The sequence below is a fragment of the Haliotis rufescens genome, unplaced genomic scaffold (genome assembly GCF_023055435.1).
Source record: "Haliotis rufescens isolate VD_foot unplaced genomic scaffold, xgHalRufe1.0.p SCAF_9, whole genome shotgun sequence".
NCBI lineage: Eukaryota > Metazoa > Mollusca > Gastropoda > Lepetellida > Haliotidae > Haliotis > Haliotis rufescens.
In genome coordinates this window covers 40,351,072-40,373,917 of record NW_025964383.1, presented here as the reverse complement: position 1 = coordinate 40,373,917, position 22,846 = coordinate 40,351,072, and the positions used below count along the sequence as shown (strand labels likewise).

The window sequence follows — 22,846 nt, the reverse complement described above, 5'->3', positions numbered from 1 at the left end:
CGAATGTATTTTGGGGACAGGCGTTCGTTTATTTATTAAAATTCCACTAATTCATTAATCACATTGAGTTGCTCGCCTCTTCTCAAGTTGCTCACACTCTCAACTGATGTAGCTGCCTTGATTAACTGGAGTCCGGATGTACCTAATTACAAACTCTGTTCTAATTATGCTAATCGTGGAAGTGCATAATACTGGATGACAAACTTAGTAATCCTTTCACACTAATGATCCTTGTTTACAATGAACGCATGCCAATTGACTAAACAAACATCCTTAAGTAGAAGTATCACAATGGACGGTGTGTACAACTGTTTGACAAACAATATCAACCAATATTTCATATTTAGAATCACCATTACATGAAATCACAGAAACATATATATTAAATTTTACTTCGAAAACTCCAGAACTAATGTCGTGAACGTAATATAATAGGATTTTTGTTCCAACGATGTGTTTCCTATATATGTTTCCTTGTACAATTTTAAATTCATGGGGTTTTTATGTATTATTTTGCAATGATCGTGACAATCGCTAAAAGGCTACTCTCTTGCTATTCCGTTTAGTGGTTATTCTAGTTTAGACAGCGACATCCTCTCGTAATACAACCAGTGCTTTTCTAACCCCGATTTATTTAAGACAGCTTCTGTCATTCACTATACAAACAGTGTTTTTTCTAACCCCGATTTAGTTAAGACAGCGGCAGCCTTTCGTTGTACAAACAGTGCTTTTCTAACCCCAATTAAGTTTATACAGCGGCAGCCTTTCGTTAAACAAACAGTGCTTTTCTAACTCCGACCTAATTAAAACAGCAGCAGCCTTTCGTTATACAAACAGTGCTTTTTCAAACCGCGATCTAATTAAGACAGCGGTATTATTTATATTATCTGTTACTAAAATCTGCGCAAATGTTCTATTTCTTATGTAAAATGCTGTCAACATAAAGAACTAAAAATTATTTCATAACACTCCAAATATAGTTGCCATAATAAATTAGTATTAACGTATTATTGTCACGTGCAAAAATACTGTTCGGTAACATTAGTTTCAAACCACAAGAAACAATCTTACAAGTTCAAACAATTCAATGAAGCAGTGGTAAAATCTATCCATATATACAAAATTGTAGAGTTTTGGAAATACCAACTATACAAAATTATATATTTTGGAAATATCAAATATACAAAATTGTATATTTTGTATATATGGGTATTTTTTCTTGTGTTTTACTAGGAGAGCAGACTATTACTCTTTTTCAAAATTGGAAAGGAACAATTGATGACCGTATTTGGTTATGTAAGCATTCATTTAAATGTGATCAAGCAATCTATTTGTAATCTCCAACCAGTTCTTTGGTTTTGGCACGGAATAATTGACACGCTTGTTGTCTCCCCTGTTCTATGAACTTTTTTCTTGTCTTCACTAATACCACTGGTCTTACGAGAATTTGATCGAATCTCCTGCTTCATTACGTTGTATTTGGTGAGTTCTGACAGCACTAAACGAATCTAATCCTCGGATATCTTACAATCAGCCAGTGCTGTTGAAATATGATCCTCAATGCTGTTCAACTTTCCTTAGGCGAGTATCCTAATATTATCATGTTTTAATGCTTTCTTTTGCAACTTACGAGAAATAAATTTTATCGTTATTCCAGCCAGTCCTGAGACTCCAGCAGCTACTTCCATACCAAGTACAATAGGCGTAGCAATTATAGTTGATAATAAACCAACACTGGCTACAATGAGTCACATGCCAGCTGTTACAAGCGCAGTGTCAACTCCACTGAGACCATTCACGGCTCTGCGATACTTTTTATACAATCCAAGTCTCAACTCCCTCTCCTTCTCTATTTGATGTTTTATGTCGCTTATTTGATGTAATCGAAATCCATCAACAGTATCCATCTTTTCAGATGCTTCATCGAGTGCCGGATATAAACCCATAGTGCATATTATTGTATCAAGTAATAGTCTTTAATTTGACTTGCTTCAATGTTTTGAGAGTATCAACCTTATTAAATGTATATTATACGGCATAAATATCTTAGTAAGAGAAATGCTATCACCTCTAATAATTTGGACCCCCTAAAGGGTTGAAACGTGTGATGCTCCAACATAAATAATACTACAACGTCGACGCTCATGTTTTTTTAACCATTTAATTGATAGACCTGGTAATATCTCGAAGGCATCTTCTGATGCATCCCCAAACAAGACTTCAATAATAAGCGTAGAAGGATTATGTATTGCACTCAAGTCCTGTTTTATATCATTGAATTCAGTAACCAAATTTAAACTAACATTTTTTTATGCCGGACGACTCAATAACATATGACCTGGGTTTTCTGGAAGGGGAGAGACTAACACACTCTTTTTGTTTTGATGGCATATAAGCCCCGAGTACGATCCCACTATTTATTATCTCAGTTAAATTATGTGCCTTACCCATCATCACATATGGTGGGGTAATGACGATATTCAATAGTCACTCGATTTTTTCTTCGACCATAGTCCATTTATTATCACCGTTGCGAGTAAGATTGTATGAAGTGTTTTTATGGAGTCTACTAACGTCGACATCACTTAAATCTCCTAGATTACCTGTGAATGTAACTTCTTTCCACTTGTATACATTATCTTGTAAGTGTAAAGCGTAAAACTTGCCATCGGTACTGGGTTTACCATATCCTTCTGTGTGTCCAAGGACGGAAAGCGCAATTGTATTACATTGTCTAAGGTTATGTGATCCAGGATCTAATACAGAAATTTTGAGATCTAAAATAATACCCTGCTTTAATTTTTCATATTGTAATGATGAGAAAGATTCGGTTCTACCGCTATTATATTTTTCATCTTTGATTGGAATAGCTCTCAGCAGAGTTGAAGGACTTTCTAGTTGAATATCATCCGTTGTACTGATCTCATCAAGATGGATGGACAACTCTTTATAGGGAACTAAATCAGGTAATTTAGTTCCATGTCGTGTTTGTTGGGATTTATGATTGTCATTATTCCTACTCCGGAGTTTACAAGTCCATGTGTATCTGCCACGTTCATGGCAAGCATTAAACTCTTTTCTCCAGAGTTTAAAATCAGCATCCCATTCGAGTCATTTTGTGTGAGACTAAATCCCAAAGGCTTAAAAAATTCATCATTGAGTGAGCATACACTGTAATACCCATCAGGTATTATGTAAACGTCATCATCATCTAATCCACCTGGTAGTACCTGAGTATTATGTCTCGCAGTACTTATATTGGTCCACCGCGGGTAAAACGTTACATCACCACAGCAAAACAAGTGTAGGTTTCCGTCTTCTGGAAACCTTCCAGATACCTACCCATTTTCGATCCGGCCCGGATACCTTCGGGAAACGTTCCCAAAAAAATGTCAAAATTTTGGGGGGTGCATTTTGTTCACTTAAGTGTGAAACACATAAAAAATTATCTTGAAAATACCAAGAAATTTGAAGGTTGCTGAAGGCATCTGGTAGGTTTCCGGATGCAAATTTTCTTTATGTCTTTTTTTCTGGTAAATAATGTTAGCATGTGCATAACAGATAGCTGTTGTAATATTCTGTGTTCCTTTAATGGTAAATATCCTCCAAAAACATTTTTGGAGAAGACAATTGTTCAATTTCATATATTGTTCTTTTCAAATGTTAATGGTATTTAATGAACAAACATCAGTTCTCGTATAATGATATCCATAAATTTCATGTCCAGACTTCCAGCTTGTACTGAGAAAAAGAAAAAGGCATTGACAATGTGCTCACTTGGGCCTTTGGTCCTAGTGAGATGATAATAAGACTATTAGTAACGGTACATGTACTTGTTATATCAAAAATGCTAACTTCATTGAAATTTGCCTCACCCTAGTTTTATGGTACTACAGTGAGCTCTTCCTCAGTTACTGTGAATTCTTTTATTAAAAGAGTTTGAGAGTTAATTTGACACTGGAGTTGTAACCACTGCTCATATATGTGTATTCAAATAATATAACAACTACGTGCTTAATACTTCACAAATATCTCCAGAAATAGGCATTTTAGTTTTAGTTGCAGAAACACTTTATGAATGACCCCTTCACTATTGCCTTGATCTTACACTTCAACCCTTCATGAGTTATCACTTTTGAGTGTGAATTTGACCTTCAATATCAGTGATAAATATTTCAAGAACATTTCAAAGAGCTATCCAGCACATAAACCAAATATGCAGTCCTTTGGTAGAATTCCTGCGATGCCCAAGCAATGCATGGTTTCATAAGATAAGTGTGGCTATTAAACTGAGGCAAAATCATGAAACATCCCCATTTACACAGCTGGCAAATGAAACATAAGCAACAATCAAATTATCAATTTCTTTTATTCATATGCCTATATATAGTACATCGCACATTGAACAGTGTTCACATGATGGTTCCTGATGCAGTTTGCAATTTCATCCTATTCTTCAATACTCATAACAGAGTGTGATAACTGTTCGCTTGTCAGTACCTACGGATAATGTTCACCAGTTCAGAGAACTTACTTTCCCTCAATCCTCCTTTTCTTTCTATATTGCCATGGATGAACAGGAACCAGGATGAGGGTATGCCAGTTGGACTATCTCTGCTGCATTGTGTTAGTAGAATTGTGAACTTTCCATTTGGTGTTTGGGTCCACATTGAAAGACAATAAATCCCATTTATCATTCCTTTCAAGTGTTAACCATATGACAAGAATTTCTTGAATGTCCTGGAAGGATCCCACTCCAGCTTGGCATTGATTGGTCTTCTCACATTAGCCAGACCAGGCTTTGTGTGTCCCAGTACCATTTGGCATACAACTTCTCGGTCGGCCTCCATTGAAACACAGGACCCTCGTCATCGCTGTCTGCAAATCACCTCTGATATCTGACTCCCTTGTCTGGTCCTTCCAGATTGTCCACCTGGAGTACTCATCCAGGGTTCTCAAGCAGGACTTCAGTTTCTGCAGCATTATGTACACAAATTTTAGCAATCAAAAAGAATTGTTGCCACATGTACTTACAGATAGAAGGCAGCAAAATCACTAAAGTTATCATATGTGAGTCTTGTTATTTGCCAAACATTTAAGATAATCAGATCTCAAATCTCAACCAGACAAACCAGTGATTAATGTTATGAACTCGGTCCAGACAAACCGATGATAACTGTTATGGACAATATCCCACATCATTGTGGTATGATTACATGCGATCAATGAGCCTACTCGATCACTACCTGATCTATATATTAGGCTTGTATGGCAAGCATAGACTGCTGGGAATCTTTTTAAGAGATGTCATTTAGTGATTGTTTCAACTCATCAACATAGGAAAATATATATTTACAATCCTTGTCATATAGCCAATCTGTTGCTGGATGCAGTGTTAAATAAGTGAGTTGGGTTTAACACTGCTTTGAACAGTATTCCAGATATATCACCGCCTGTTAGCTTGATGTGGGAAGAAAGCCCTAAGTGATGCGGGTATTTGATGAATCCCACGAGCATGTGTATAACGCTTACAAACCTAGCAACATAATCGGGGAGAACCAGAATTTAAACCCATGACTATATGTTTCTGCTAAGCCCAAGAGATGCAACTCTGCACAGCAAATTGTAGTGCCTTAGATAATAGGACATCTATGCCCACAGCGATAAGAAACAAACTGAAGAAATATTTGCAAAATATCCATATGAACCAAACAGAATAATTTCAAAATATTTTCCACTCACTGTTGCTCTTCTCTTGTTCCTCATTGCTTCTCTTCTATGGTCTTTCTTTGCATTGATGCTGCACAGATGACTGCCTCTTGTTTTTCATCCGGACATTCTACAAACATAAGCATTCACATCACAGAAATGTCCAAACTGTACATGTTGTACATTTGATTCAAATGAAAAGACCCCAGTTGTGACTTAGAATTGCCCTAATTATAATAATTAATGTCAAACATTCAGAGATAACATTTATCCCCATATTTAACAAATGTCAAAACAATATTTTGACAACAAAGTCAGGGTCATTCAACACATACATTACATAGGGAATAACTTGTTCGACAATGCAGAAAGATCCTCACCAAGTCAATATCATTCCATGAATTATTGCTAAATTTTCTTGAAATGCAGATTAATGCAGTGCAGTATTTACTTTTATTTCTAGGCTATTTGTTTGGCTTTTCCATGGCACTGTTTTGACAGATATCTAACCTTAATATGACACTTGAAATGATATGAATAAGATAATACTTTATTATTTCCAAGGAAATTTGGGTTACATTGTAAAAGCACAGAGAAACAAGTATAAGATTCATGATTTAAGTTAAATACACTCATACATACACACACACACAACGACAAAACAACATCCAAACACTAATCAACTAATGAATCGGGTGGTCAGACTAGGTTGTTGTCATACTCTGAGGGCATGGATCTTTGCTGATAATAAGAATCACTAGATTGCCTGGGAGCCCATTACGATAACTAAGCTTAGTTCTGGTAGGGTATGTGACTCCAACTCTATCCTTAGCCCTTGGGAGCCCATTACGATAACTAAGGTTAGGTCTGGTAGGATATGTGGTCTAAGGTTAGGTCAGGTAGGATATGTGACTCCAATTCTATCCTTAGCCCGTGGGTACCCTTTACGATAACTAAGGTTAGGTCTGGTAGGATATGTGATCCCAACTCTATCCATAGCCCTTGGGGGCCCATTTGGTTAACTAAGGTAAGGTCTGGTAGGATATGTGATCCCAACTCTATCCTTAGTCCTTGGGGGCCCATTACGATAACTAAGGTTAGGTCTGGTAGGATATGTGATCCCAACTCTATCCATAGCCCTTGGGGGCCCATTTCGATAACTAAGGTAAGGTCTGGTAGGATATGTGATCCCAACTCTATCCTTAGTCCTTGGGGGCCCATTACGATAACTAAGGTTAGGTCTGGTAGGATATGTGATCCCAACTCTATCCATAGCCCTTGGGGGCCCATTTCGATAACTAAGGTAAGGTCTGGTAGGATATGTGATCCCACTCTATCCATAGCCCTTGGGGGCCCATTACGATAACTAAGGTTAGGTCTGGTAGGATATGTGATCCCAACTCTATCCTTAGTCCTTGGGGGCCCATTACGATAACTAAGGTTAGGTCTGGTAGGATATGTGATCCCAACTCTATCCATAGCCCTTGGGGGCCCATTTCGATAACTAAGGTAAGGTCTGGTAGGATATGTGATCCCAACTCTATCCTTAGTCCTTGGGGGCCCATTACGATAACTAAGGTTAGGTCTGGTAGGATATGTGATCCCAACTCTATCATTAGCCCTTGGGGGCCCATTACGATAACTAAGGTTAGGTCTGGTAGGATATGTGATCCCAACTCTATCCATAGCCCTTGGGGGCCCATTACGATAACTAAGGTTAGGTCTGGTAGGATATGTGATCCCAACTCTATCCTTAGCCCATGGGGGCCCATTACGATAACTAAGGTTAGGTCTGGTAGGATATGTGATCCCAACTCTATCCTTAGTCCTTGGGGGCCCATTACGATAACTAAGCTTAGGTCTGGTAGGATATGTGATCCCAACTCTATCCTCAAGCTTAGCCCTTGGGGGTCCATTACAATAACTAAGGTTAGGTCTGGTAGGGCATGTCACCCAACTCTAACCTTAGCCCTTGGGAGCCCTCAGGTTAAGTCTGGTAGGATAGGTGACCCCAACTCTATCCGTAGCCCTTGGGGGCCCATTACGATATCTAAGGTTAGGTCTGGTAGGGTATGTGATCCAACTCTATCCTTAGCCCTTGGGGGCCCATTACGATAACTAAGGTTAGGTCAGGTAGGGTAGGGTATGTAATCCCAACTCTATCCTTAGCCCTTGGGGGCCCATTACGATTACTTAGGTTAGGTCTAATAGGATATATGACCCCAACTCTTTCCTAAGCCCTTGGGTACATGTGTGAAAATAACATTGTCCCATTTGACAATTCTATGCTCCAAATAACAATTCAAACGTCGTTCTTGCTCTTCATGCATTAGGAGTGGTGATAGAATTCCTCATATTTTCTGCCCAGCCACTGCATGCAAATTCTTATTTTGCTTCTTTAGAAACAAGAACTGTTATTGACGCCAATATACCAAGTCGCCTTATGTCATCCAAAGTCAACTTCGTCTTGGGCTCAATTTCATATCCACTCTCGATATTTTTCAAAACATTGAAAACAGTTGATATAGTGGAATGCCTGTCCTCTCTGTAATTGCCTTTTCGGCATTCTTTCTCTCACTGTCTGGAAACATATCGGTATATATACAGAAAACCAGTTTTGATACTCACACAAAGTATGATGCAACACAGAGGTTGTAAGTTCGAGACCCCAACTTTGTCTGGGTAGAATGACATACGGTCAGGTCCCGCCTACTTGGTAGAATAATATAGAGACAAATCCCGCCTTCTGGGTAGAATATTATGCCGACGGGTACTGAAATAGGGATTAAATTCACACCAGTTTCATATATAAGTATTCTTTGTATATCTGGATTATGTATTGTAATATCCTTGTTGACATAAATTTGTCAAAATCGACTGTCGCACCAACTCATTGTTATTTACAGCCACCAAGATACGATTACCGCTATTGATGTCTTATAACGAACCTTAGTAGTCTGAGAATGGATATATGTATCATAAATGCCATACATTGACATGTAAGCTGTCATATTTGTTTACAACACAGAGGTTGTAAGTACGAGACCCCAACAGGTGAGTGCTTGTGATAGTAGCTAGCCTCTCATTGGTTGAACTGTAGTCGTGACACAATAGGGTCTCCGTTGTTTTAGAACCGTGAAGATCCGGAGTAGAATTAATCTTCAGCAACCATGCTGGCTGTAAAAGGCGACAGTGCTTGTAGTAAGAGGCCACTAACCGGACCGGGTGGTCAGGCTCGCTGACTTGGTTGATACATGTAATCGATCCCGATTGCGTCGATCGATGCTCATGATATTAATAACTGGACCGTCTGGTCCGGACTCGATTATTTACAGACTATTGCTGAGTGCGGCGTTAAACAATAAACAAACCAACCAACTCTGTTGTCTCAGAGAGCCGTTATGAAAAAAGTGCTAAGTGCTATGTTAACCGTCTCTGGGGTAGTATATATTGCAGTAAGTGTGAAATATTAACACCACGCGGGTCAGGAACAGGGTCCTGCTTGTTAAACGTCGCTCGTGCTTTATGTGGATATATAGTTTAAACAGAAAGTATTGATATGTTTAGTGCCGTTTTGAATTGGGTTCGGTCCCGGTCATTTACGCTTATAACGAACTCCGGTTATAACGAACAAAATATATTGGTCCCTTTGAGTTCGTTAGTTTACTGTATATATTCTTAAGGGTGTGATTTTCTTTTGGAAGTGATGTTCTTACTTATACAGTTCTGTACAATTATACAGTGACTGTGGACAGCTGGCATGTTAATCGTTATTTGCCATTTTTATTCGTCATTCAACATACATTAACATCCATTCGAATGACGAAATGTTTCATTGTTTTCGTCATTCAAATTACAGCTTTAGAATACATTCGAACGGAGAATGACGAAAAGCTCGTCATTCGCCATAACATTGTACTTTAATGTCGTACGTTGTATGACGGATTGTGAAAAGATTAGTGATCCGCAATACGAAAGCATTTGTTGCAAATTGAATGTCGAGTTAATGACATGGCAACTCCGGGTTACCGCGAGAGTGCAGGTTCCCTACAATGGATAGTTGTCCGGCTCTTATATCTCAATGTTAAAACGAACAGAATTTGAAAATGTATTTCTGCTCCAGCAATGATAATACAAATGTGCTGATTCGTGCGCATGCACATTTTATTTTAATCCTCTTGATAACAGTATAAATAGTAATAGTGTTTTGTTTTCATTACTCGTGTCCACTTCCAGTCAGATTCCAAGTTTCGGTCCAGGGTTCCAGTTTGAGTTGGGTGTTTACAGGCAGTTGTCCAGGGTGTACATGGTCCAGGCATTGCTTGCCACAGAATTCTGAGGCACTTCCTTGTTGGATAGCAGACAGTTCGCTTCAGTCGATGCAGTTGTGCTGTAGCTGAAGTCGATACATGAATGGTTTTGGTGACAAAGGATGCCGCAATCGCCAGCTGTTACGGCTGATGTAGTGAAGGATGGGATCGACACCTTCCTGTTTGTTGTGGGTGTGTAGTAGGAACCTAGCGAGAAGATGGAGGCGAGGGTTAGAAATTGTGCTCACCGTATAACCCCCTATCTGCATTTATTATCATTCTGATTTGTAATATTACCGTTTGTGTTGTACAAAGAGGGTAGAACCAGTGTTGTATGGTTACTTCATTGTATATAATTATTATCCTTGGTTTATAAATGTCTGCTTTGACTGAATAATAATTATTGCACATGGTTCACATCACGATTGGCTGCTTGAGTGTAGTCATGAAAGCCTTATGCGACCAAAACTAAGTTTGTAGATAAGTCTGATAAAACGGCAATCTCATTAAAATGAGATCTTAGTTCTCGCTGTCGCTAAACAAAGATCTGAGGACATCCCATTTAGGGTCACGTCAGAACGACCTTTCATCCAACCAACCAGAGCGTCGCTTTCCAGATCATGAAAGTGACAGTCGGAATGTGTTTTCTAATCATGCAACCACGAAATACTTAACACGAGGTATTCCGAACGACAGTTACGGGTTTTATGATTATATCCATACAATCTAGGCCATCCATAAGCCTTTCCAGACTATTTTCTTATCAGTTTTAATTTATTTTAATCGAGAATACGTCAAAATATGTTTCGAAGCGTGGTCGCCAGTTTGAAACTAGTGTCGTAAAGCTCGAGAAAGTTGCCTTCTGATTGGCTATTGACGATTTCTTGTCGGTCATTTCACTGGTCGGTCAAAATTCGCGATAGGTCGTTCTGACGTCACCCGTAAAGGGATGTCCTCAGATCTTTGTTTAGCGGTAGCGAAAACTAAGATCTGATTTTAAGGAATTTGATAAAACGGGTTTCCATTGACATCATTAAATGAAATGACATTTATGATTACAAACTGAACTGGTGGACAAGAGCCCATGGTTAGCAACAAGCACGGTGGTTGATTGTGGCTCTCAGTGAAGTCGTGCTTTTGAAAATTGAAGCATGTGAGTAGATCAAGAATGTAGGATGGGATATTGAACATTCTCCAGAGAAATGTAGGTTTACATTGAGTATAAAACTGAGATCACTTGAGAATCAAGGAAGAACCAGGTTGGAGCTGTTAGATCAGAATACTTTAGCATAGCAAAACAATGCCACTCTGGGAATGCTGTGCTTAGCATCGTGAATTCTGGTCACGTAGTGTGTTGTAAATGTGTGCAAATTGTGAAGGCAACAGGGCTACGCTCTCAATCTACAAGCAGCATACTCACGGTATCGCTTTGTAGCCCCGACACCTTGAACATCAACTTGGCCGATACTCAAAAGAACATTTCCTGTAGATCGTCTTGTGACACGGACGAAGCGGATGGGAAATGTAGCATTGCAGGTGAAGGTGAACTTCTCCCCACTGGCAACGGTGCTGGACACATTCCCACACCACTCCACCTGGACATCAGAGCAGAGGCTGATATCTTTGTCCATAACTTCCACGTAGGCATTTGCCATGTGCATATCTGCAAAATTCAAATGACACAAATCCACTTTTTAGTCAACTTAAAACATTGAACATTATTATATATAGGAAGGGAGTTCGTCCGTCCGTCCGTCCGTCCGTTTCTCTTTCAACTCCGTGCATACTGTGTGAAATAGTCAGAAACTACTAATCTTCCATAAATGAAACATTGCAAGGTTATTTGAAGGGTACTTGTCATGACTGAGTTCGAAAATTGGTGCCGTATATGATTCTGTAAGGCCCTTGTTCCATGTTATTTTACTTGGTGCATACATTGTGTCTGCAATGGGGACATGTTTTCTCAGTGATGACATAACGTGGTCCATGTGCCTATCTCTTCTTATTCACTACCATATGAACAAACAAATTTCTAATGTGCCCCATGTCTGGGGATAGTTGTAACGCTGTTTTCTTTTTCTAGATATATCACACCACGTCAGCTTAATGTGGGGGTAAAGCCCAAACTATACAGGTCTTAGACGCTTATCACTTTTGGCAAACCCAAGAGCTCGGGTATGGTGCTGACAAACCTGGAAAGATAATCGGGGTGATCCAGGATAAGAACCAACGATCAGATCATAGGTTTCTTAGCTGTCCAAGGGAAGCATAGACGACTGGCCACCCATGTTCTCTTACAATTAGGATATTGAGCCTATGGCTTATGTTATTTTACTTGTAAACTTCAATGCAATGACACCATATTCACAAATTTGACACCGATACACTGGGGGATATACTAGTGTACTATGGCTATGGCATTGTATGCAAACTGAAAAAGTGTTTTGAGTCATTAACCGAGTGAATATTTTGATACTGAAAGAGAGAGATGACAACGAAGCCAACCATTTGATATTCTTGAAAGTTATTGTGAATGTGTGTGTGTTTTTGAGTTGTGGTGTGTAGTGAGGTATATGGTGGTGTTGAAGTGTGTTTTGTGGTATGTGTTGTGTGTGGTGTTGTGTTGTGTTGCGTTGTATGACGGTGTGGTGTGCTTTTAGTGGTGGTGTGTAATGTGTGTTAATTTAGTCTGTGTGGTAGTGTGGTGCGATGGTGTGCTGTGTGTGATGTGTGATGGTGTAGTTATTGGTATGTGGTGGTGTGTTGTGTGTTGTATGACCATGTGGTGTGTTTTGTGGCGGTGTGTGATATGTGTGTAGATTTGTTCTGTGATGGTGTGGTGTGATGTGATGTGTGTTGGTGTGGCGTCTGTGATGTGTGATGTGTGATGGTGTAGTTAGTGATATGTAGTGGTGTGTGGTGTGAAAAAATGTTCGATGGAAATTTTGGATGACCAGATAGAAAACGCTTTGAAGGAATATCGCTTCCTCATGTTATGACGTGAATGGTGGTTTTGAAATATCCACCGAAAAAGTATTCTGTCCCTGACAAAAATCCCCGCCAACTCTCAAGAATATCAACTTGTCGGTTCCTTACTCCATCCATTGTCTGCTGCTGTGAGGGTGATGTTGCTGATACTGTAGTAGCCCCTCAGGTCCACCTCCCACCAGGATGGGTTGCCATAGTGTGTTAACGACCCTGTTCTCCAGTAGACTGGATTGATGGCCCGGCTCGCAGGATATCCAGGATAATTATTCCTTTGTTTGGCAAGTTTGCCAAACGCAATGCTTTCACCTACAAGGAAAGGTAGAGACTAAAACTATCGGCAAGAGAAATAAAATGATCGTTTTCAATTTCGAGAGACTGATCATGATGAGCAGTTAAATTTATATAAAACTGACCTAACGAATACTCAGCAATAACGAACAATAATGTAAAACTCTTGTGTGGTACAGCGAGTATATGTCACTGGTTATGTGAATAACGAACTCGAGATGTGACTTTGAGGAACCTTTTGAGTTTATTACACCAGATATATACTCTTTCAAAAAACGCACAGCGAGATTTGTGTGAGGGTACGAAAATACATTTATACGAGGAACCGTACAAGGTATTGAGCCAAAATGTTGTGTCGAGAGAACACTTGGTGATTGTAGTCATCTCAGTTATCGGTACATAGGTAATGTCCAAGGTGTCGGCCTCACATCTCCTGCCCATGGAAGAGACAAGTATGCGAATCACATCCTAGGGAATGGAAGCCAACTCCTGCAACGTCTGGGGCTGTGGTTGACGTCGGCGTAGCCGTCTATACAATTCATCCAACAGGTGCTCCATCGGGTTCAAAACCGGGGTCTGGGGGGCCAGGGGCGAACATCAACGTTGTTGTTGTGTAAACAGGCTCTTGTGATCCGTGCTGTATGCGGTCGAGCGTTGTCCTGCTGGAATACACCGTTGCCGATGGCTGCAATTGGAGGGACGTGTGGTAGGAGAATTTCGTTTGTTGTATCGTTGAGCCCTAAGATTGCCCTGAATATTGACCAAGCCTGTCCCGCCTACATCATAACGCTACCTCTACCAAACCTGTCCACTTTCTGTCCTGTACCCAGTTTCCGGCGTAACGTTCTCCCCGACCCGTTCTCAGACCCGTGCTCTTCCATCCCCTCGACGGAGAAGAAATCTTGATTCGTCGCTGAACCAGACATCTCTCCCTCTCTCCATCGCTATACCCTGTGTTGACGACACCAATGCAGTCGTTGTTCACGACGTTATCGACTCAATATGACGCGTCGAACAGGACGTCTTACTCGTAGACCTGCTGTTTTTAAACGGTTTCGTACGGTCTGGTCAGAGATGCCTGCGCAGTCCGATTATTTAGGATACAGTTGAGGTGGCTGTGGTCGTTCTTTCACGTAGGTGGCGCAGACGGATGTAGCGGGGCGGGGTGGTTATTCTTGGTCGTCCCGACCTTGGCCGATCACGTATTGACCGATACTGTTACAACTGATCCCACAGCCTTGTGATGGTGCTGGGCGCTACATCGAAAACCCCGGCTACAGCTGATCGGGATTCCCCTGCCTTCAAGTGGCCAATGACGTTGGTTCTTTGCACTTCTGTTAATCTTGCCATGTTGTTGAACTGTCACTGTTCGATTGACGCAGATGCCAGGCAATCAAAAAGCTTGCACTTCAATACCGTTCAAAGTGCTGCTGCACGTGCAATACGTGCAGCTCCATGACCCTTTTGTTAATGCCCTGGGTGCGTTTTTCCGAATCGTACGTGTTTCACGACTGATCGTTTGCATTGCCTTCTTGTGATCTATTTGATCCGGGAAGCTGAGACATGATTTGCGTTTACGCTCAATGGAATCTGTCATCGTATAATGGAGACGATTTATCTGGCGTTTATCCTTTACCAATTTTACAAATAAGTAATATTTTGGAGATGTTGTCATGACCCATGAAAAATACCTGGTCCTGTGTACAGCACACAGGTCACAAATCAGGTGAACTTAAGCAACGTTGGTCGTGGTTATCGCTTTTGGCAGCTTGACTCCTGAGAGTTTCTTGGACTTCTCAGTTCGCCACTGAAGCACGTGCAGCACCTGCAATGTCTCTTTAGGCAAGTGACTTTGCTCGACATATGCCTCTGTTCACCCAGCAGGGAATGGGTACCCGGTAGTATGATACGGTATCACAAACAACATGGGTTGTAAACACCCCAGGAAGCTGAGAATTAAAATCGAATGCACACTGGTCCATTGATTAGATAGTGTTAATGTAGAGCCTTATCATTCACTTGGTGAATGGAATCTTGCCCATTGTAAATGGAACTATTATTATGAATACCATTTAAAGCACGTTTGAATCAATTAAGTGATTAACAGAAAGCAGCTGGATGTTTACACACACTGTCACAGTTGACACATGAAGCTGATCTGGATATAACATGTGAAAAGGACCGCCTCCGTGGTCTAGTGGTAGAGCGTCCGCCCGGGGTTCGATCATACTAAAAGACGTTAAAAGATGGTACTTGCTGTTATCCTGTCTCGTATTCGGCATAAAGGGGCTAAAACAAGAACTGGTCGGCTCGGAGTCAGTATACTGTGTCTGAGTAGGGTATTCATGCTAATCTGCGGCATGGTATCTCAATGTGCTAGCACTATAAATCGGCATCAGTCCGGACTAGTATAAGCAGCCACACACACATACACACAGATCTGCATGCACGTCGCTTTATTTGACGCTACGTAAACCCAATTTCACCTCACCTCACATGTCAAAAGTCAAAGACCAAGGACATCTGGGCACACTTGCACAGAACAATCTTAATTACAATCGATCTTAGGCGGCTACAATCAACATTTAATTGTCCTATTCCACTCACACAAACCGATCTTAGCGCGATTGTAAGACGGCTTGGAGTTAAGCTCGCGATCTTACCTTAGATGGACATCTTCAACGGTGGAGGTACGAATATTCTAAACTCGACTCCTGTCTACAGTTGTCTGCAAACGCGCATAGTTTGCTGCGCATACAACAAGTGGAACCGGTAACGACACGCAACACGTACCTCCCTCCAACGCACTTTGCACAGTTTCAAGAAAGGTCCCAATTATTGAAGGCATATATTCTTGTTGGCATTTATAGTGTCATGGTTAAGGAATTGTTTTCTATTTTAACAAGAGAAATACCTACTCATGTTTTTATTCCAAGTATTTAAATACGAATAAATACAATATTTAGTGACACAATTATTATGAAAATGATAATAAATAATAAAACCATAACGTGTAAATGCATGATCATCATAATCTAAGGGCGAGCTTTTCGTAAAATCCTAAATATATCCTTCATGTTTTCGTTTCGTTGCTACAACAAAGGATGTTACGACTACCATTTCAAAACTTTCAAAAACGCACAGACGGGAAATAAGAACAATGAATAATGTTTCGAGAAAGCAATTGTTTATATATATCCACTGGGTATTAATTTGTATTTCTTTTAAATGTGAATTTTATTTTTGCTATTTATGGGATACTTTGCAAAATATTCAAACGTTTCATCATTATATTTGTTTGATGAATACTTGTATTTGTTTTCTTTGAAAGTCTGATATTTAACCGCTCGTCCCCGTCCCGTTTGAATTTAGATTTAAACATGTATGATTTGCTCTTCAGCTAGATTAAATTAATGATAAACTAAAGACAAAATAACTGACACGGATGTGACCCAAAAGAAATATAAGGGGAGCTCAGTGATTCAACAACATTGATACACTGGGTAAGGAAGATTTTACTCTACGGGCTTATACAAAGGGAAACCACTCCCATCAGAGTATAAACTAAGATTAGCTGCCCTTGATTTATCGAAAAATTCACGGACGTTACAAATCACTTGCGGGACGACTTAGGTTTTTATCCTTCCCTTGTTTAGCGAAAAGGTATGTTGTTTCACGTTTCTTTCATTGGTGAGGCAGATGGGGATATTCTTTTTAGCTATCGACTCAATAGTAACGTGTTTAACTATGGTAATTAACGATATTTATGACGTTAAATATGTAGTGCGTTCTTCATGTTGTTAAACTTAAAGTTAAAGTGTTGATTCGAATTATAAAGGTTAACAAAATAAATATGTTTGAATATAAAGCAGAATATTTATGTGAAACAGACCAAGCCTTGCACGCCATTTTGTCAAGTATATACAGGGACTACAACGATCTGAGTTACTTAAGATTGGTCCGGACCAATTGTAAGTTTCGATTGTAGCTTACAATGATCTTAGCCTACAATCGCTTCGTGCAAGTGGATGACGATTGCAGCCTGAGCCTAAGATCGTGATCTTAAGGATTTACAATAATTGTAGCGCTAAGATCGCTTTGTGCAAGAGGACCGTCGGTGTCAAGTACTGCCTAACATCCCCTGCCCGTGGAAACAATGAAGCAAGGAATAGGACCATAGCGACTGGTGGGCCACTTACACTGGTCAAAATATATTAGTTTTTAGATGGTTCCAAAGATGTTTTTATACAGTTGCCTGGTCATAGTGCAACTCGCAGCTGTGTCAGTGTCTGTCTATCACCCCATAAATGTTCGATGTGGTTCAAATATGGAAAGAGTTAGGGTTCGAATCCCGGATGGGACTAAAAAGTCCTACAATGTGAACTTTACTGTATATGTATGTATATATATAACATTTGTTACATTTTATCACTTTCTAACTGACATGGTGTATTCATAGCTTTCGGCCATGGGAGCCGTGCCAATTTACACTTTTCAGAGGGTCAGAGGGGCGGTCGGGTAGCCTAGTGGTTTAAGCGTTCGCTCGTCACGCCGAAGACCCGGGTTCGATTCCCGACATGGGTACAATGTGTGAAGCCCATTTCTGGTTTCCTCCGCCGTGATATTGCTGGAATATTGCTAAATGCGGCGTAAAATCATACTCACTCACTCAGAGGGTCAGAGGGGTACACAACGTAAGTAACCTAGACCGACCAATTGTTGGACTTTCATGTTTGTGGACCCCTCGCGATCGGTGGCTTAGTGGGTACTTTGTGTGCTGGCGGTTAGGTGAGGTGCCTCACTCTGAGAATGTGGGTTCGAATCCCGGATGGGGCTCAACCCCAAAAATACTAGAATTTATACTTTACTAAAACAGTTTTATTCCACATATGACATTTGTGGATGTGACCACTTTCTAAATACATTGTGTATCCATCATATGGAGGATTCCTGTATCGCTACGAAGAGAATTCTGACATATATTTTAATTATTTTATCGATTTTAAGTTTTCTTTTTGTCCATTGTCTCTTCAGGTGCATTGAACTCAGTCAAGTTGCAGTTATTAATTAGGAAATATGTTATTACTGATTGATAACAATAGGCAGGTATTACACAGTGTTTAATGGCAAAGCCCGGGCTTACGCTCTGTCGTCACTAACACGCATTTAAAAATCTCAACAACGCTTAGCTTATTCAATGAAATTTAGTGGAGAGATGACAGATCACTGAGACGATCTTATGCATACTCTTAAACCACAGCAACTCGCTTGCTAGGCTGACGTCACACGGCATTGCTTCGCCAGTGTATCTTGCAACAACATTTCACTAATTACGTCATTGGGTATTGTGACGTGTTTGTAACGCTTGTGGTGCTAAATACTACAGGTACGCCGTTGTATGGTATTGACTTCATACGCGTCAACTTTTACTGTATTTTAAAGTATTTTTTCTGTTGAGCTCGATTGGATTGTACAATGATTAAACAAGGGGAGGTGATGTCGCCTATGCTCTTTTCTCTGCTTGGAAGACCTTGAACTCAAACTCCAAGAAAATATAGATGCAGGATTGTTGATTAATCATGTTAACCTATTTATGATATTACTTGCTGATGATATGGTTATCTTATCTGAAACACCAAATGGGCTCCAAATGTTAATAAATAGCTTACAAAATTACTGTAAAGAATGGGGATTACACATAAACGTCGATAAAACGAAGGTAATGGTATTTAGGGAAAGAGGGAATTTACAACAAAATGAAGAATGGTTTTTAAATGATGAACAGCTTGAAGTGGTAAAACAGTTTTGCTACTTAGAAAACGTCTTTACAAGTACTGGATCATTTTCGTTGTGTTACAAAACATTAGCTGGGAAAGGCTTAAAAGCTATGAGTGTATTGTTATCAAATATTAGAAACTATAATTTTACACCCAAGGAACTACTCCAATAATTTGATTCTTTCGTTACATCTACGATGTGCTATGGTTGTGAGGTATGGTGTACGGTAAACGCACCTGATATTGAACGGGTGCATCTTTAATTCTGTAAGAAAGAATTAAATGTACATTCAAAGGCATGTAATATTGCAGAAGATGGAGAACTAGGTCTGTATCCTATTTACATCAATAGATTTTGTAGAATTTTGAAGTACCGGTTTAAATCAAATAATACTTGTAATTGTATATTACAGGTGGCATGTGATATTTGTTTGCAGCATTGTGATAAAGGTGTGAAAAATTGGGCACGGTATGTAAAAGATATGTTGTGTACAAATGGTTTTACATATGTGTGGTTACATCCTTGGTCCATAAATCCTATGTTATTTGTCTCTTTGTTTAAACAAAGACTTATTGATAATTATATACAAAAATGGAACTCAGACCTAAATAATAGTATAAAGTTGATGTTATACAGAAATCTTAAAGAAACCTTTGGTTATGAGCTATATCTCAATATTTTACCACAGGGTCTACGAAAATATGTAACAATGATTAGAATATCGAGTCATAAGTTAAAAATAGAAGTTGGACGATATCACAACATTATCAAAGCTCTTAGATATTGTGATTATTGTCAAGCTAGAAGAGTTAACGTACTTGAAGATGAGAATCATTTTCGATTAATATGTCCCAAATATAAAGATATCAGAGTAAGATATATACATAAATACTATTGGGAAATGCCATCTGAATTAAAACTAGTTAGCCTGCTACAAACAAGTTGTAAAACACAACTGTTATACATTTCTAAATATATTAAATCCTGCTCACGGTAAATATGAAATCGTGTCCACCCTCCATTGTGAATATATAATTTGGTTGTATCTGCTAGACGGTGGGCTGAAGCCCAAGTCTTTTTCATGAATAAAAATATCTATCTGTCTGTCTGTCTGATGTAGATATGTAATATTGTATTCATACATTATGACGGAAAATCATGTTTTAAAAACTTATAAACGTTATAGATAAACTCGTATCCGTGTAATGCCAATTTCACTCGTCAGACACAAGAGGTATTCACCCGTTTTACAACATTGGTATTACACGTATAGCCCATTCAGTATTTTTTATATGTATCGGGTAATCAGTCACCTCAAGAAGCTGATAGTAAGTTTTAGTTGCATTTTGTTCAGATGCTGGATTTCTTTCGGACTAAATGCCTATGAGGAAATATATTACTCAATTCACTAACACATCATAAGCAGGAACAACGAACTCGTGATCAAAGCTAACATTCCTAATTAATTAACCATAATTAAATCCCAGTAATGTGATACGAATGGCTATTTAATTTTCAAAGAAAAACATTTTGTTTTTGTACACCCCCAAACAGAACAATACTCACCATGTGTGTACTGCAGTCTCGAAACACTAAGACAGAATGTCAGACTGGCGAGTACATGAAGCGACATCTTGTCTTCAGCATCCACAAAGCCAGTGAGAACGATGCCTGTTAAGCCCAGGTGATCCAGCATTGGAACCTGATATCTGCTGAGAGGCGATACAAAGCCGAAGTTTTCCTGCCGCTCAGCATACATATTTCAAGACTATCAGGTGCATTTGTCCACGAAACAAGGCAAGGAACAATAGAACACAAGCCTGGGAAGCCAATCCAAGAAACGGTGTGTTCGATATCAGAATGTATAATTCATGAAACACTACCAGCTGTATGTTTCAAATTACATGTCTGCTTTGAACAGAATACAATAAAATTGCGAGTGCCCAGCAAACAGTCCTTTCTGTCTCCAACATCAATTGGACACATTCTGTTCTGTTGCAGTCGGCCATTACATCAGGGGTGGGATTTAGGTTTGGATGGCTAGGTCGACGAGCCTAACTGCGCTGTCCATTTTGTCGCCACTTGCGAAAACACAGGTAGTTGGGAACCAATATTCTTATCTAGACACTCCATGTTTTTATCTCGATTTAGATACATTTCGAAGTACTTAAAAAGCTTATTAAGCATCGGAACGACTGTGACACGTCTTGAAGGACACTGCATATTGATTTCGATTATGAGCTAATGTAATCGGTTGGTTTCCAATATAAAGTGCATCTATTTCAATATTATTGTTTGATCTTGTAACCATTACATCTAGACACGATAGATTTTTATCGCTCATCTCTTAAGTAAAGTTAAACTTGGATAGAGTATCTGTAAAATATCCACCAAACACTGTAAATCGTCTTCATTCCGATTCCACAGAACAAATCAATCATCAAAATATATTTTCCATTTGTCTGTTCAAATTCAATGCCGAATTGTTCATCAATTACCGAACCTTAATTATTTTATTTAAAAACATATTCACGAACAACACCCGACCTTCGTCAACCGAGCGTTCTCCATGCAGAAATATCGCATCAATAACACACGCATTCGATGATGATTGTCCTACTTTAAGTGCAGTGATCCTTTTATGTTACAGAACCGATGGCAATAAACTGAGTTCTTAATGACAAACACATTATTAATAGTATCGCGTTTCGATTTAACTTTTGAACAGGAACTCCAAGACGAACAAATATACAACGTATAGGACATATACGTTTGGGCTCCGTTCTACGCCCGTCTGTCCGATTTCAGTTTGGACAGGACGTTTTGGAAATCACAATGTCAAAAGGAGGTACATTTTGTATACATCATGATTGAATAAATATGTTGATCGAATTCTAAATCCATCATGTTATGCCAAGACTGGTGTACAGTGGAATCATTTCTTATATCCATCAATAATTCTCGCCGCTGCATTCTGAACACGTTACAGCTTTATCAGTTGTTCCTGTTTGATGTTTATCGGGTGTATATTAGTTAATGGACCATTCACTGAGTTTTTAGGGGTTCTCGGTCATAAAAGTTCTAGGACCAAGCTTCCCAGGTCTTCAACTCCAACTGAATGATTATCAGGGAAGACGCATTGAAATTGAAATAAATGTTAGATTTACCGAGGCCTAAGGTGCGAGCTGTCAACACGATTAATGTTTGTGGAGGATGATTAATAAATTATTCAGAAGAAACAAAATGCAGCACGATTGATGTTTGTGAACAATAGGAGCAACTACTGGAACATTAGTAGCTGATAACACCATGACTGCACTAACACTAAAAGATCGATACCATGACCATTCAAACGATCTAGATATATGGCATTCGATCAATAATAATGCCTACCTCTTTAACATGATATTTTATCATCCAGAAAGGAATTCCAATTAATAAAAGCGTTGTGAGTAGACGTGACAAAGATGATACCTGTTGCCTGACAGGACCTCAATGACTTACAGATTCTAAGATGCTTCGCTAAAAGATCACAGACGCCGACTATACTTTATCCTGCGATAACGTACACTTTTTGAGTTACGTCATAATTGCCTTCCCCGTGATCTAACGTATCCTCGGTCACATCGTCCTTTCATTACTGCCAAGCAAGATAGTGCATCCACATCAATTATCGGTGAAATAATGTCTTTAGAAATAGTAATCTTTGAATATTATTACCTAGAGAGAAATATTGCAAATGATATCAATCATATCTCATACAGCGGTGTTTC

General features: G+C 39.3%; 1 protein-coding gene and 1 long non-coding RNA gene across 2 annotated transcripts; both read right to left on the bottom strand.

Moving 5' to 3' along the window:
- Nucleotides 1–4,428: 4,428 nt before the first annotated feature.
- On the bottom strand, nucleotides 4,429–8,861 carry LOC125377552. Its single transcript, XR_007219703.1, has 3 exons — nucleotides 8,338–8,861; nucleotides 5,743–5,839; nucleotides 4,429–4,974 (listed from the first exon to the last, which is right to left on the bottom strand). It is a non-coding gene; the product is annotated as an uncharacterized LOC125377552 (long non-coding RNA).
- A 990-nt stretch (nucleotides 8,862–9,851) lies between these two features.
- Nucleotides 9,852–20,855, bottom strand: LOC124113590. Its single transcript, XM_046474021.2, has 4 exons — nucleotides 20,640–20,855; nucleotides 13,116–13,313; nucleotides 11,440–11,682; nucleotides 9,852–10,226 (listed from the first exon to the last, which is right to left on the bottom strand). Exons 1-4 carry the CDS (start codon nucleotides 20,830–20,832, stop codon nucleotides 9,991–9,993), a joined length of 870 nt encoding a protein of 289 aa, XP_046329977.1. The 5' UTR covers nucleotides 20,833–20,855; the 3' UTR covers nucleotides 9,852–9,990.
- Nucleotides 20,856–22,846: the final 1,991 nt, after the last annotated feature.